The 16,926-nt window shown below is 39.8% G+C and overlaps 1 protein-coding gene across 6 annotated transcripts in view; it reads right to left on the reverse strand.

Annotated features, from left to right (window-relative positions):
• plekha7a (pleckstrin homology domain containing, family A member 7a) overlaps positions 1 to 10,983 on the reverse strand; it is a 186,547-nt gene extending 175,564 nt beyond the window's left edge. For 5 of the 6 annotated variants that reach the window (XM_024281145.2, XM_024281141.2, XM_024281137.2 and 2 more), the window contains exons 1-3: positions 10,848 to 10,983; positions 10,644 to 10,720; positions 10,434 to 10,491 (exon numbers count right to left, since the gene is read on the reverse strand). In XM_024281145.2, the coding sequence (XP_024136913.1) occupies positions 10,434 to 10,491; positions 10,644 to 10,720; positions 10,848 to 10,930 (218 nt within the window). In that variant the 5' untranslated portion in view covers positions 10,931 to 10,983. The remainder of the gene's footprint in view (positions 1 to 10,433; positions 10,492 to 10,643; positions 10,721 to 10,847) is intronic. The other variant, XM_024281136.2, reaches the window with a different exon arrangement.
• Positions 10,984 to 16,926: the final 5,943 nt, after the last annotated feature.

The raw sequence follows: 16,926 nt of genomic DNA on the forward strand, positions 1-16,926 counted from the left end.
TGAGCTATCACTGCACACTTGATAGTTTCCCCGACCGCCTGAACACAGACTTGAAGGGTTTAGACTTACAAGGCCATACTCCTGACATTATTGTAAGCTGCTTTAAGATAAGCCTCTTTGTCGTGGCTTTGTGATACAATCGTTGTGCTTACTCTGCCAGTCAAGCAGTGTTCAAATTCCTGCAGAGCCATTTTCAGCTTTCTGATGAGGACATAACCTGTGCAGAACTCCTTTACAGTCTTCCATCATCTCCTAAACCCGCTTCTGTCAGTGCAGGGTCACAGGGATGCTGGAGCCTTTCCCTGATACAGATGGTTGAAGGCGAGGTATACAGTCATTCTGTGCCTGTGATATCAGATCATCTGAGCAACACTAAGTCCTTAAATTAACAAAGAGGAGGTGAATACGCACAAAAATGTTAGAACGTCGCACAAACCGGCTGTTTCTGCATGAATGCGTGTAAACAATCCTTTGGAGCCAATTTCTCCTTTTCTGCTCTTCTTAAAGGTTTTGCAAAATACCATAAACTAGAGGAGTCACAGCTCTTTCAGATCTGCAGGGTTTTGGTTCCTTTAATTCCACTGTTAATCTCGCCTTTATTCATAATGATCCCCACTCCTAGAGTCCAACAGCATTTTTCCACCTGCAGTTGTTCTTCTTCACCTTTGTTTCTGTCACATTTTCTCTTTGTCTGATCATTAAAGTCCTCCATGACAATTTGCTTTGGTTAAAAAAAAACATTCCCAGTAGTGTTTTCATAATGATTATGAAGTCTTTAATAAAAATCCCACAACTTAAACCTCTTAAAAAACTCATTTCTCATGTTGATCTGAAGCCTCTTGTTTCCAAAATCTCTCTGAGGGGGCGTGGCTTTTAGTAGCTCCGCCCATGATCCCTCCTGTCCGATTATGATAGCTCTGTGTCTCTCTAGCATAAATCTTCACCGCTGCTACATAAAAACATCCATCAATCTGGGTAATGTCCAGCCGTATGGTTCTGATCCGGATGTCAGCTGGACAAGGAAGTGAAGATCTTCATGGACAGAACTTCCTCCAAAATCCTGATTCTTTCTCCTTCCAGTTCACCAAAGACTCTTTTAGCTAATTCTTATGGAGTTATTTGGGGGCCATAAATATCTGAAACCCAAATGAAACATTTTGAAAAAAAAAACTGGTGTTTGGCCAAAAAAAATGTCAAATGTCCAAAACTTTTTGTTATTCTATAACAAACATTATTATTTTCAGCTTCAAATGATCGTTTTTTTAGGTTTCAAAAATCAAAATTTCAATTTCAAAACTTTTTTTTCCACTTTCAACTCTTTTTTTTCGTTTTCAAATCTGAAAATTTCAGTTTCAAAACTTTTGGCCCCATTGTGGTGCGTTGGGGCGGGGCTAGCAAGAAGGACCAATCAAAATGGATGAGGGTGGTAAATTCAGTCTCGGTGCATTCACTGACTCCGAGAACTGTAATAATTACAGTCAGAAATGGCTGTTTAGTCTGTAATATCATAGTCTGCAGTTGTCCCAAAACAGGCGTATAAAACAGATTTTTATTGCGTCCAAAACACCGTTCTAGCATTCAAAGCGCCATCTCAACGGAAGTCTGGTTGCTTTTTTGTTTGGATAACGTAGCACACATGAACAAACAGTACAGTATGTCCTAAATCAATATTTTTTCAGTTTTCTGTGCAATTGATGGTGACTTATAGAAAGTATGTAGAGCATGTTTGAGTCTTTGGTTTAATCGCAGAGATGATTTAAGGAGTGACAGAAAATCTGACTGTTGGACATCCCAGAATATTCAAACTCTAAACCAGTAGTCTGGATCCCTGAAGTGAAAACCGTTAAAGAAGTTGATAAAAACAGCTTTCCTTCTTAGTTTAGAGAAGAAATCTTGCAGTTTCATGAATCTTCATAAACACTTTAGAGAAAGAAAACACATCATTAAATTTTTAGCGTTTTCTGGGATCCCAAGGACTCGTCTGAACCCGGATCAGGGGCATTACAGGATAACGGGCTCTGTGGGTAGGATCAGGCAGCAGGATCTCTGATATCTCTCCAATCAGCTCTTTTGTTCCGCTATGAGCATGTGTGTGCACTCTTCATCTCCACCCTGTTCCTTCCTTCAATCCCCCCTTGGCTGAGCTGAGGTTAGGCAGACATTTCTGCAGAATGTTCATCCCTCTGACCGGATCTACTCCCCGTACCAGGAGCCCCCTGCTGGGAGTGAGGGAGGAGAAAGAGCTAACTCCAGATGTGGAGAGATCGCTCAGCCACGTGTGTGTGTGTGTGTGTGTGTGTCCGCACACAGGCTCCAGGGTGAGCAAACAAATAGTTCAAATATTCTCAAACCAAACCACACATGATAAAATGTCTGAAGAGAGGTTTGCAAAAGAGCGCCAGTCTCCTGAAGACCAAGCTGTCAACCAGGACAAACTCAAATGACACCCCCCACCTGAACTTAGAGGAAACACTGAAAGGGGTTATTAAAGCAGGCCTGGGCAAAGAGCGACTAAACATGAGGTTGGTGACAAAAACAATCCAGCAGAGAGGAGCTCAGTCTGACAGCTGAAGGTGCAGATCATCATCAACATCTCCACCTCCACACAACAAGATGTTCTGTCGCCGTGTCACGGTAAAACATTTCACAGCTTGATCACACAAGTTTTACACGAGTAAAGACAAGTTTAAAGTCCCACTCTGGTCATCTTTTGATCTATTTTCAAACCAGTGGTCTTTTATTGATGATTGTCGTTTTTAGGACATAGTTTCTGCAGAGCGGCAGGTGTTCATTAAATATACAATATATTAGATATTCACCACCAACACATTCCAGATCAGATGAGGAAAACAAAGACGTTCATGGATCTATTTGTCTGTAAGTGGGGGCATCAGAAGGGGGCGGAGCATGGAGACTTTGGCTCCACCCAGAGTAGTTTAGATATAACATAAATGTTCCATTTCAAACTGCATTTCTGCATCTGTTCTTGATTACAACAACTTGAATAAGAAATAATCAGAAATGCAGTTTTAATCTCATTTTTTTTATATCAAGTCCATCTGGAAAGTCTTGACAGCGCCTCACTTCTTCCACATTTTATTATGTCACAGCCTTATTTTAGAATGGAGTCCTCAAGGATTCTTTAAAAAACCCATAATGACAATGTGAAAAAAGTTATTTTGAAATTGTTGCAAATTTATTAAAAATAAAAAAACCTGAAACATGATTTGTACATAAGTATTCACAGCCTTTGCTCAATACTTAGTAGCTGAACCTTTGGCAGCAATAAGAGCCTGAAGTGGTTCTGAACATGACGCCAGCTCGGCCCGTTCCTCTTTGCAGTAGCGCTCAAGCTCCATCAGGCTGGATGGGAAGCGTCGACCTCTCCATAGATGATCAGTTGGATTCAGGTCTGGGCCACTCCAGAACTTTGACAGGCTGGTTCTGAAGCCACTCCGTCCATATCTTTGGATCATCACCCTGCCTAAAGTTGAACCGTCCCCCCAGTCTGAGGTAGAGCGCTCTGGAGCAGATCTTCATCCAGGATGTCTTAGTCAGCTTTCCCTCTATCCTGAGCAGTCTTCCAACCCCACAGCATGACGCTGCCACCACCATGCTTCACTGTAGGGATGGTATTGGCCTGGATTTCTCCAAGCATAACGTCTCCCATTCAGAAAGTTCTGCAGAAAGTTCTACTGTGGTCTGGTCAGACCACAGAATGTGGTTTTTCACGGAGTGAGTCATTCCGATGCCTTTTGGCAAACTCCAGATGGGCTTCCATCTGCTTTTTAGTAAGAAGGAGCTTCCTTCCGTCTGGCTACTCTACCAAACAGGCCTGATTGGTGTAGAGCTGCAGAGATGATTGTCCTTATTTAGCACTTCGCTTATATTTTAGCTAACTATCAGCTTCAGCTTTCTCGGCTTTAACTTCAGCATTTTCAGCCATCAGCTTCAGTGTTTTTAGCTATTAATTCAAGCATCTTCAGCTATTAATCTAATCTTAATATAATCTAGTTTTTTAAATGTTTTAGTGTTATTTTTTCTGGGAAGATTAAAGACAAGAATTATTTAAAATTTGGCTATTTGTGGCTTTCTGGAAAACCATAAATCTTTACATTTAGGATGTGATTGTTACACTTTTTCTGTTAGCCTTCAAACCGACCCCAGTCCCACATCAGAGAAGAAAAGAGTTGTATGGCCCTCACAAGATAAGGTTTGGGGACCCCTGACTTAGATGGCCGGATCTAGGAAGAGTCCTGTGGTTCCAAGATTCCACCTGCGGATGATGGAGGCCACTGCGCTCATTGGAACCTTCAAGGCAGCAGAAATGTTCTGGAGCCTTCCCCAGCCTTCTGCCTCAAGACAATCCCGTCTCTGAGGTTTACAGACACTTCCTTTGTTTTCGTGGTTGGTTTGTGCTTTGATAAGCATCGTCAACTAGGGCTGCCACAACGATTATTTTAATCGTCAACTAATCACCAATTATTTTTTCCAAGTAGTCGACTAATCGGGTTGTGCACACAGTGAATGTAAAGCACACGTCTTAACCATCATTAGCTTTAAACTAACTAAAAATAAAGACAGTGAAGATGAGAGTTTATTAAACTTTAATGAATCGTGCAGCTTCTGTCCTTCATTAGTTTCTGGTATTAAAACAAGATTAGATCAAATGAGGTCAGCATCTGAAAAACTATTTTCATAAAAGAAAGTTTTGGTCTCACTTACTCAAATATAAAAACGTAGGGCTTGGAAGTGATTAAAAAATTAACTAATTAGTCGCAAACCTGAAGAAAAACTTTTATTTGTTTACACTATTTGCCGACCACTTATTATCTGCAAATAATCACAAAATTAAATTTACATGACATGGTAATGTGCAAGACCATGGATCAAATAGTCGGCTTTTTGTGAAAAAGCGATCTAAACCAAAAAAAAAAAAACAAGATTAAAGTACGAAAAACAGATTTAATATTTATTTATTTAGTTTGTAAATAACCATAGTATAAGTGGAAAAAGAACCCTATGAAGTGTTTTAATGCGTGCTATGGATGACTTCACCGCTTAGGGAAAGACATAGACTGCTGCTCCGAGAGGTGCCATTAACTCGCATTAATAAATATTAATGCCTTAATCATAATTTTTTTAATCGCGTGTGTTAATGCGTCAACATGCTAAAAAATGTAATTTTTTTTGTGCTGAACACTCAACTTTGTTCAACTTTACTACACTTTGACTCCATATAATATAAAGTAACAAGTGATCGACTATTAAATTGGTCGTCAACTATTATTATAGTCGGTTAGTCGTTGATTAGTCGACTATAATGCCAGCCCTAGTTTAACCCTGGGACTTCATGTAGACAGGGTCGCACCTTTCCAAATCGTGTCCAATCCACTGGGTTTACCCAGGTTAGCTTCAATGAAGCAGCTGAAACACGTCAGGGCTCATCAGAGAAACAGAATAAACCTCAGTTCACTTTGGAGCGTCACAGCAAAGGTTGTGAATACTTATGGACATATCATTTTTCAGGTTTTTTGTTTTTAATACATAATAGTAAAACAATTTCAAGAGAACTTTTTTCACGTTGTCTTTATGTGTTTTTTAAAGAATTTTTCAGGAAGAAAACTGATTTAATCCGTTACATAATAAAATGTGGAAGAAGTTAGGCGCTGGGAATACTTTGCGGATGGACTGAGAAAAATGCCACAAGAACATGTTCAAAACACCATTTTCACTGGAGTGGGTCAATCTCATCCTCTTTAAGAGTACATTTAAATGATGTTTTTTCTGTTAAATATATGTTTGGAGTACAACTGAATCAATGGAAAACGTGCAGAGCAGCCAGTGTTGTCTTTTTTCCAAAGTTCTAAGCATAAGAAAAACATTTTTCAGAGAGAAGAGCCCTGCGGGGCTGCTGCATAAACATGGCCTCTAGATAAATAGTCTGACTTTGACATGGAGAGGATATTGGATGCTGAGGTTGCTCTAAGTTGACTTTACTTTGGCTCATCGAGGAATGTCATCCTTGAGCCAAACAAAAGGCCGGACAGGTAGGAAGGTAAACAAATAAATGCAGAACAAAACCTTAAAACATCAAGCTGTTCTCCTGAACTTGCAGCTTCACACTCTCACCGTCCAGAAAAGCTTAAACCTGTTGAGTCCTTCCTCAACAAAAATGGGAAAATGGCATTTGTCAGGAGCTGAGTTCAGAGATCTAAGGCCACAAATGCATACGTCAGTGTTCAAAAGAGCAGGCCTGCCACGATTAGTCGACTAATCAACTATTAAAATAGTCGACGACTAACTTAATAGTCGATTGGTTGTTACTTTGTATTATATGGAGTCAGAGTGTAGTATAGTTGAAAGCTATAATAACATTCTGTTAGCTTTTTGGACTATTTTGGAATTTATTGAGGTTTTTTTAGGTTATTTAAGAGTTTGGCTAATATTTCAGCTACATGCTAGCTGTTTTTGGCTAATTTAGGCTTTTTTTCAGCTATTCTAGGCTAATTTCGAGTTTTTTTCTAATATTTCAGCTACATGCTAGCTATTTTGGGCTAATTAAAGCGTTTTTTCCGTTTTTAGGCAATTTTGGTGTTGAGCCAATATTTCAGCTACACGGTAGCTATTGTTGGCTAATTTAGACTTTTTCAGTTTTTAATGCCATTTTGCAGTTTAGCTGATATTTAAGCTGCATGCCTGCTATTTTGGCTAACTAACTATTTTGGTTAAGCATTTAACTAATATTTTAGCTGGCTATTAGCCTCAGTGTTTTCAGCTATCAATTCAGCATTTTTAGTTATCAATTTCAGCATCTTCAGCTATCAGCACTAGCATCTTCAGCGGCCAAATTCAGCGTACAGCATTCACACTAGCATTATCACAGGTAATGCTGTATATCTAGTTTTTTTACTTAGTTTTAGGCTAATGATGGTTAAGATGTGAGCTTTACATGCAGTTTGCACATGACCCTATTAGTCGACCAATCAGAAAAAATAATCAGTGATTAGACAACTATTAAAATAGTCGTTAGTGGCAGCACTACAACAGAGCAAACTTGCACATTCTTAAAGTACTGATCCTTGTAATAATCACATTTTTAAGGCAGTATGGATGCATGGCGTGCCCTCACACCCACGCCTTAATGAGGTCTGAAGTCAATAATGAATTCAGTTTGCATATTTGTAAGATCCTGCTACAGAGCTGTGATAAATGGGTTTCACTGATCCTCACAGACACAACAGACTACACTGCCGAGCTACTATTGAGCCCAGTCCTTATTCTTGTTTTTTGAGAAGCAGCTCAGAACAGCCAGAATTAATAATTAATCTCTCTGTAAATTTTGCAGATACTCAAACAGAGCAAACCATGTGCAGTTTACAGTCAATGCTGCAGAATTATTCTTTAAAATTATCTGAGATTTTTCAAGTATTTTGTATTGAAAGTATGTTTTTTTTTTTTCATGCTCCAGCCCACCTGTTTGATTAGTGTTGAATGGTTAACTGTCGTGGCTTTTGCAGATCATTGACCGCTCCAAAACACAACAGCAACCTTATGAAAACAAAAGGAGTTTCAGTCACAAGACACTCACTACATTTAGGGCTGAGAAAATAAAGGCCGAGCATTTGATGTAGAGTGCTGCCAGCAAATAAAAACAAAACTTTTTTTCTTAAGTGGTAAAATAACACAACACTTAATGCATCCTGGAGACAAAAGCAACCCGACATGAAACAAATGTCAGTGTCAATTCTAAACTCCAAACACAGCTGACTACTGCAAATATAGAGACGCACTCCAGTCAAAATCCTGTTTTTGGTGTTTTTGTGGCAGTTTTCTGATGATGGGGAGCATAGATAAAGACAACTAACATTAAAACTGTGTTTCTGAGTATTTCTTTATTCAAGTCATAGTTACTCACATGCTGATGGAAAATGCTGTTTGAAAATGGAACTTATTTGTTACATAGAAAATACAGTGGGCGGGGCACAAGCTTCCTGCTCCGCTCCATTCTGATGAATCTACTGACAGACAAATAGATCCATGAACGTCTTTGTTTTCCTCATCTGAGCTGGAATCTGGATCTAAACTGTACGACGCGATAGCTCCAATGCTTCTGCCACTTTTGTTGCACCAGTAATATTAGGTTGGGGGTCTCAGTAGGTGATTCTAGCATGTGGAGCTGGGCGACTTGGAATTTGTTATAGTTTTTTCCACATCAGTACAACCACATTCATCACGATTTAAACCAAATAGGGCTGCACGGTGGCGCAGTGGTTAGCGCTCTTGCCTCACAGCGAGAAGGCCCCGGTTCAAATCCCGGCTGGGACCTTTCTGTGTGGAGTTTGCATGTTCTCCCCGTGCATGCGTGGGTTTTCACCGGGGACTCCGGCTTCCTCCCACCGTCCAAAAACATGCTTCATAGGTGAATTGGTGACTCTAAATTGCCCCTAGGTGTGAATGTGAGAGTGGATGGGTGTGTGATTGAGGCCCTGCGACAGACTGGAGACCTGTCCAGGGTGAACCCCGCCTTCGCCCATTTGTAGCTGGGATAGGCTCCAGCACCCCCGCGACCCCGACAGGGACAAAGCGGTCAGGAAGATGGATGGAATAAACCAAATAACTATATTTATCAAATGTGAACGCTCTGCAGCTCAAAAAGAATTGTGTCTCTTGAGCATTTGTTTACCTTTCGCCTAGACAAAGGAAGTGGAGAGGTCCAAAAAATGACCAAAATGAGAGCTAATAAGCATTAATTATTAGATGCAAACATATACTCTCCATGTGGCGACTTACTCTTTAACTTTTACTCGCCAAAGAGGAGAAAATGCTAGATAGTCCCACACTGATTTTTTTTGTAGTTAGAGAGGAGGGAGGGAATTCAGACATAGCTTATCTTCAAGAAAACAACTGTTTTTTTTAGTTTTGGTCATTGACTCCCCCCTCGTGTAAAATCCTGTCGACTTCTAAAGAAAAATAAACAGCTATTAACCAGTCGTTCTATTTGTTAGAATAAACATTCTGGTCTGATACCTTTTTTAACATGTTTTTTGATCATTTTTTATTATTTTACGTATTTTTTTCTGTATCCGAAGTTATTCGAGTTATAAATTGACCAATCAGATGCCGCAATAAAAGGTAGGTGGCCTCGAACATTTGAAGCATTTGACAGATTCTCCTGAGCCGTGGTTTCAGCGGAAGAGGTGTGGCCATCTAACATGCTCCGTAATAATTGGCTGAGAGAGTGGTTGCATTAGGACTGGGTTGATAAATTCAATTAATCGATTTGAATCAATTTAAGCTTAATAGATCAATAATCGGTTCATAAAAATATAAATCGATTTAGCACATAAAGCTAAAGTCAGCTAGCTTAATCCTAATGTTTAATGGGATTTCCCGTACGACAGCTAATGCTAACGCTCAGTTGACCTAAACATACATTGCTATGAATTTTATAAACTCTTTTAAGGAAATATTTTTTTAAAGTAACCATTTGTGGTCTAAAATATCGGTTTTTTTTCTCATACTTTCTTCTTCGGGAATAAAGTGTACTACTATACCGCGATCTCCACCTAGTGTCCAAACTGAAACGTCCTCCAGGAGAAGCAGAACAATGTTTACATGTTAATGATCTGAACATTTTAGTTAGAACTTCTCCTTTAGAGAATCCATGTAACTCTGGATGATATTAACAATTTCATTATTTCACTGATACATTTACAGGATGTGAACTGTAATAGATTAATCTAAGTATAATCAAAACATATAGTAGATTATTATATATTTCTAAACACACGTGTATAAATGTGTAAACTCAAAATTGAATTGAATGGACCGAAAGAACTGAAAAAAGTCTGAAACCAATCAATCCGGGCTCTTGTGAATTGAATCAAATCGTTTCTGGAAATTATCAATACCGAGCCCTAGTTGCCAAAGAAATGTAGGCCTGACACGGACCAATCACAGCTGACTGAGGACGTCTGGTTCCAACATGGCGACAGACACATCGCACAAAAATGGCAACAGAATTGCCTTCATTTGGTTGAAGTCAGTCATTTTCTATGGGCGATGTCTCCCTTGCTCTGTCCAGTTCTCTATGTACAGTCAATGTTTTGCTTTTAAAAAAAGGCATGATAATAAATAAAAAAAAACACTGTAAACGCTTAAAATAGATCAAAAGATGATCGGAGTGGGTTTCTAAATTACAAGAGCACAACTTTAAAAATAAAAATAAAACTTTTTTTCATTGCCAAATGAAAACAAATGTGCCAACAGAAAACTATGAGAAGAGATGACAGGTCACCCAGGGGTCACCCAGGGGTCAACCGTCGGTGTGTGAAGCTGTGCTGGTGGAGGGAGGGCGCGAGGCAGCAGCCATATTAAGCTGCAGGTGAACTTCAAACACTGACCACAGCAGGGACCTTTAAGCCACTTACTTTATGAAGTAACTGACTCCTTCGGCGGTAAAACCTTCCTCCCATCCCCCAGGCAGGTCTACGACAGGAAGAAACAGCGGCGTGTTAGTTTGAGGCGCCTAAAAGTTTGACCGACCTGCAGTACCTGCGGGTCGGAGGAGGATGGATGATGTCGGAGGGGAAAGGAAAGAAGCGTCAAAGTGCTGCAAAGGACCCGCTTAAGCTAGCTACCTGAGCGGATCATGTGTCCCGAGTTGACGGGCTGGCTGGAGCGCGGATGGAGCCAGGTGGTGGTCCGGGTCCTGTCACTGCCGCACACACAAAAACACCTGTTACACCGCCCGCCAGCCGCGCACGAAAACAGCGGCGGAGCGACCGGCCAACTCCCGCTCACACCGGAGAGACGCGGGCATCAAGCCCCGGTACCGCACTCACTCAATGAAGAAGACCCTGCCGTCCCCACACACGCCGTAAGACCAGGGCTCCGGTAAGCTGTCCTGCCCGAGCGGCGCCGCCATGATCCGGTCTGAAGTCCAATTTCATGTCAGTCCCTCTCCATGGAGTCTCCCTGGATCAACGATCACTGCCAGCTCCGGCGCTGCCTTCAGGGACTCTTCCCAGGCCCGGACATCTGAGCTTCTGAGCTGAGCTGAGACGCAGCGATCATCGCTTTGGCAGTTTGGGGAAACATAAGTCACACACAGGTGTGTTTAATAAAATAAATAATACATCTATAGTTTGATGCTGTCATTTAACAGTGGACAACCACAAAAAGGAAACTAGAAAAGTTGCATTACCTGTGATCATGCCAGTCTTTGCTGAATGTAATCGCTGAAGATGCTGAACCTTTTTGTTGAAAATGCTGACGCAGGTTGCTTCAGTTAATGAAGGGATGTACTTAAAATGCAAAAGCATTTGGAAAATGTTACATTTTCTAAAAGACTGGAAATTTGGTTAAAGAACTAAGAGTGCTGAAGTTGAGCTCAATTTCCGAAAAAGTTGCTGTTAAATTGCTTATAAATCCCTAATACATGCCAATTTTGCAGAAATATTTTTTGCGTTTCTTAAATATGAGCTAAACACACAAAAAGGCTAACTCGTTGCTTAAATACTAGCTAAACTCCAAAATAGCCAAAAAATTCCTCAGTAAACTAAATTAGTCCAAATATTAGCCTGTTGCTAAAATAGAAGCTAAACTTTAAATTAGCCTAAAAACCTCAGTTGATAACAAATTAGCCACAAATGTTAGCATCTAAAATATTAGCTGAACTCCACATTTTTTGAGAATTACTATTAAAGATGAAAAATATTGCATGAATATATTTAAAGGTTTGCTAATCTACTTAAAATGCTGAATTTGAAAACTTTCTAAATCATTTCCTACAGGGTATATTTTGCTCAATATTTCAAAAACTATAAAGTTTATGAATTCCAAAAACACCAGCAGTAATGTCCTGAACGAGCTGAACGTTTTGATAACCAAGATTGCTGAAATCGCTGAAAGTTTGATTGAGTTTTGCACGCCGAAAAACGAATGGAAAGGAGCTGGAGAATCACTATCTAGTTGTGTGAATGCTTAAACATTCACACAATTATTTCACAATTAGTGAAAACGTGTTGTTCCTGCACGTTTTAAATAGACTTGAACTGAATTGGACCTGTGTTGTAAAAGAAGATGAAAGCTAAGTGAAAACATGTACTAAATGAATATTTAATATTGTTTTTAGCATTGCTCTTTTCTCAGCAGATTTGGTAAATGAATAACTATAAAATGTGCTGAATCTAAACTTCTGGTCAGAAGCTCCAAGCCACAAACTTAGACTTGTGATGTTAATATGTCAAAGTTTAAACCTGTGTTTTTATCGTGTTATTGTGGCATTTTCTCGTGATGGAGGACATTTATAAAGAAAATTAAGCTCAAAACTGCATTTCTGAGTGTTTTTTTGTTTAAATCGTTGGGAATGAGGAGTGTATTGATGCAAAAGTTACTTTAAAAAATGTTTCTTCACATAAATATACTTCACATTTATGTTGTTTCATGAGTGTTTGCTCCGCTGACAGAGAGACAGTCAAAGTGCAGCGTTTTTCTCAGATAACACAAGATTTAAAAGCCCTCCATGTTGCTTTTGAAGCTAATTTTCTGTTTGTTGTTATACACCAAGGGCGTGTTAAGAACATCTCCCTCACAGTGACATCCATGTGACTGTGGTGTGGATTGCAGCTGACCTTCCTGCTGTTCCTTGGACAGTTTTTGCAGTTCCAACATTTTGGTGAGGCCTTAAAAGCATCACAGACTTCCAGCAGAGGAACCACCTTGCTGTGTTGGTCTCCGCTGTAACCAGGAAAAGGAAACGGGAAAAGTGTCAAACGATCAACTTTTTATTCAAGTCACTGGATTGGTAATGGATAAATATGATACAATAATTACAATATTATAATACAGGTCACGCAGTTAGAAAGGCTAATAAAAGCTTTTCAATGTCTGTACAAGATCTTGACCGGTTCTGCAGTGTGAGATGTACTGATTTTACCAATACTGTTATCAATAATAACCTGAAGAAAAATCTATTTTTATGTTTTTAGTTTTGATGTTCTCTAGTGAGCTATTTAAAAATATACTCAATAATTATTTGTCTTTTTTATGATTTTCTAGTGTGATGTTGACACTACGGTCAAAATAATTCGACAAAAAACTAACAGTAGATACTCATAAAAAGGAAATCAAACTCAGATTAAGCCCTGAAAGTCCATGCAGAGGACGAATTAAGTATTCGATTATTTTGTTGGTTTGAGCACTAAAAAGGAACTGAGTCCTTTTTGTCCAAATGGAAGGTTCACCTGAACACTGAGACATGGTCTGTGGGAGCCAGAACTCTGATGGTAATTCCCCTCAACCAAATGCAAAGAATTTTCTATCAATTATTTTAAGTGAATTTCTCGTGATTTCCTGTCTCACTCTTCAAATGAACCATCAGGATGTCAGACTCTTTTAGATGAGCAAACCTCCAAAAAACTGTAAATTTTCCACTCTCTGGACATAATGCACAAATCTGAGCATTTTTCTAATGACTGATTGAGAAAGATGGAGGTGTTTGTTCAATTCTGAGTCATGGAGGAACACTTCAAATGATGGCTCCAATTATCCTATATGGAGGTCTGGAAACAACATCTAAAACATGCTGAAACTAAAACAGGAGCATCTGAGAGGAGAGGACTAAGCAGCAGGATGTACTACGGATCAGATGAAAGTTAGAATATGGATAAATTCAAAATATTGGCCTCCAGCTTCACTGCCTTAAGATAATTGACTGTATATGGAACTGGACAGAGTGAGTGTGACATCAACCATAGAAAATGACCTGCTTCTGGCTCCAACAAAACCAAGTAAATACAGTCGCCATTTTTTCAAAATATAGAGGCCAGAAATCATCAGTAAGCAGTGATTAGTCCAAGTTGGTCTGAGTCCATTTTTCCATGGCAACCACTCTCACCAATCAGGAGTGAGCTTGTTGGAAGACCACACCCCTACCACTTGAAAGTTGCCTCATACCACATACTTGTATTGAGGCATTTGATAGAGCAGTTTAACCTCCAAAGATACCAAAATGAGTGAATTCAGTAGTTTGTAGTGCTTGGAAGATATTCAGGTTTCATCTACAAAAGACAATTTGCGTGAGTCAGGAGGTTGAACCTTAAATACTTCGCACTACAGAAAAAATAAAGCAAGAAAAAAGTATTATCAAGAACATGGTGAAAATGCTACTTGAAAAATCCTACTTGTGATGTTGAAACTACAATCAGCGATCCACAAGCTCCCTGATCCGCTCCATCCTGATGAATCCACCTGCAGACCAATAGATCCATGAACACTTTTCCTGGTCTGAGCTGGAATCTGGATCAGAACTGTACGGATGGATAACTCTGCAAAGCATCATTTCCACTGAGCGGTCTGGAACGGGAGGAGTAGTACGGTACAGACCCGTTAATTCTGGCGAACGTTTCCACTGAGTGGTTTGTTTTCACGGCCCATGCGTGGTGTAGACGGCTCATAGTGTCATTTTAGTGTGATGACTAGTAAAGCAGCAACAATGGAGGTCATCCAGCAGTTCCTTTTTCTTGTTTTACATTTTGTACCTCATGTAGAACAGAAATGTAATGTTTGAAAGATGATTGCGGGCGGATAAGAAGATTACCACCGTAAAGACGTAAACAAAAACGCTATCTTATCGCTATATCGGTGCTTTCTAATGTCGTCATCACTTTCGGCCAATCAATGGATGGCAACAGCAGCTCCGCCCCTACTGTCCCGTTCTATTTTTCTATAGATCTACTAAGGATGAGGACCCTCAACAGGTATGGGTCAGAACTGTTTAATGGGTCCATTTAACAATAGAAACACCCAAGAAACAGATTAAACCGGACCATACTGGACCGGGCTGCTCAGTGGAAACCAGGCTAAAGCTAGCAGGAGAGAGTGTAACAGTGAGCTTTCAGCAATGGGAAAGGGGGAGGGGTTGCTCCGTGTCAACAGGACACATCTGAGGCACCTGCTGCTCTGCAGACACTATGTCCTTAAAAAAGACAGGTTTTTGTTGTTTTGTTTTTTAGTTAAAAATGACAATCATAATTTAAAAAAATCACGGAACAATTTTACAGTAGATCAAAAGATGATCAGATTAGGACTAAGAAAAAAGTATCAGATCAAGAATAGTTGTTCTGACGAATAGAATGACTGGGTAACAGCTGTTGTTTTCTCTGTAACAGTCTATGGGATTTTGGTTTCGGTACTTCCTGCTTGGAAGGGAAGGGGGAGGAGTCACTCACTGGTCAAAAGGAAGAGTTTGAATGGGTGAACATGGTAACAACCCCCCATAAGCTGTGAAGGTTTGGCACAGGAATCCTCTCGTCCATGTGACGTGGCATGTATCTGAAAAGCTGCAGGAAGTTACCGCGGCAACACAGATGGAAGACGGATGACTTCACTCTGATTCCACTGCGGTGTGTCGGTTAGACGCTGTTTGCTCTCAGCAAACATGTTCTTGTCGGTTGTCCTCATCAGGATAAATAAAAGCTTCCTTCTTTCTGCTGTCAGCCAGAGTTTGTTTTCAGTCACTTGTCAGGAACTCCGAGCTCTTCGGAATTTAGGTTTCCAAGAGCGACTTCACAAAACATGTGTTGGCATGCTCATGACAACTTTCTGACACATTGTCCAAAGGGCCCATTATTTTGTTGAGAGCTTTTCTCAGCTCAGAGTCACCAAAAACAGTCATTTTTGAAAGGATAGTCTGCACAGACAAACACTGACATTAGCTTTAGTGCTCATCAGACACACATCTGACAAACAAAGAATTCAGCTTCACTACTCAGTGTTTTATATTAACAACAGGCGGAAGCACTGTGGGGATGGTAAAAGCTGCGAGACATGAGAGGTTTGCTTTGTTATGTTTCCTCAGAATTGACTGTTTCTCATTATTTCTGGTTTTATGGAGCACCTTCGCTGTCTGCAGAAGCACCTTTCATCTCCGACGTCTTCAGCTCCGGTTTGCAGACTTGAACTTCTATAAATCAATACCAAAAGTTGCATGACCCTTCTTGCTCGGTCTCAAAGTATTTCAATAGTGTATGAGACTTCAGAAATTAAAGTTTTTTTTGCACCTTTTTGTCTTCACTGTTAGAATGCGGCATCCTATGATTTCAGTATAATATATCAGTATTTATACAACTGTACTGTCAATATAATAAACTATCTACATCCCCCATGTTCTTCTGTCCACAACTCAGATGTATGCATAGATTTAGCTCTTCAGAAACCATGACTAATTAAACAAGCTCTGTTTAAAGAAATTCACCATGCCAGTGTTCTTAACCCTGTAAAGCCCAGTGCAGCCAAGAATTGACGGAAAATTCCATTTGTTTGGATTTAAATTTTACCTGTTAATAACATCCACAAAAGATTTTTTGCAAAAACATTTTTTAATCATTCAGTGGGTGGTTTGTTAAGTTTTTGTTCTTGATAATGTTAGCTTAAGATTTAAAATATTGACATGAGTGTTCAGGAAAAAATACCTTATATAGCTACTGTCTCAGAAATGATCCACACATTTTTACCACAATAAAGATAAAAATCACATATAAAATTATCTATCAACAATAGTTAAATGTGTATTTCTTTATATATATTGTCTGGGAGAATCTCTTGTTCTCGTGAGTCTTGCTGCTTTCTTTGTTCACACAGAAGTACGTCAGAAGGTAGAAACCCCTGAGCTGAGCTCCGTGTGATGATTCAGGGTCCTTGGCCGCCTCTCGACTCTTTCTGCCTCAAGGCTTCTTCTCGCCGTGGTTTAGGTGCTTCTAAAGGAAGTGATGCTGACTGAAAACAATGGATGCCAGAAGGCATCAGATTTATGTAGGCAAACCTCGTCATGGTAAAATGTGCTGCTAAGGCAGAAAGCTCTTAAAAACTGTGACGTTTTTAAACTGTTATACAGCGGAATGATCTGAATCTTCTGCGCGA

Source organism: Oryzias melastigma, linkage group LG6, assembly GCF_002922805.2.
Source record: "Oryzias melastigma strain HK-1 linkage group LG6, ASM292280v2, whole genome shotgun sequence".
In the NCBI taxonomy this organism is placed as follows: domain Eukaryota; kingdom Metazoa; phylum Chordata; class Actinopteri; order Beloniformes; family Adrianichthyidae; genus Oryzias; species Oryzias melastigma.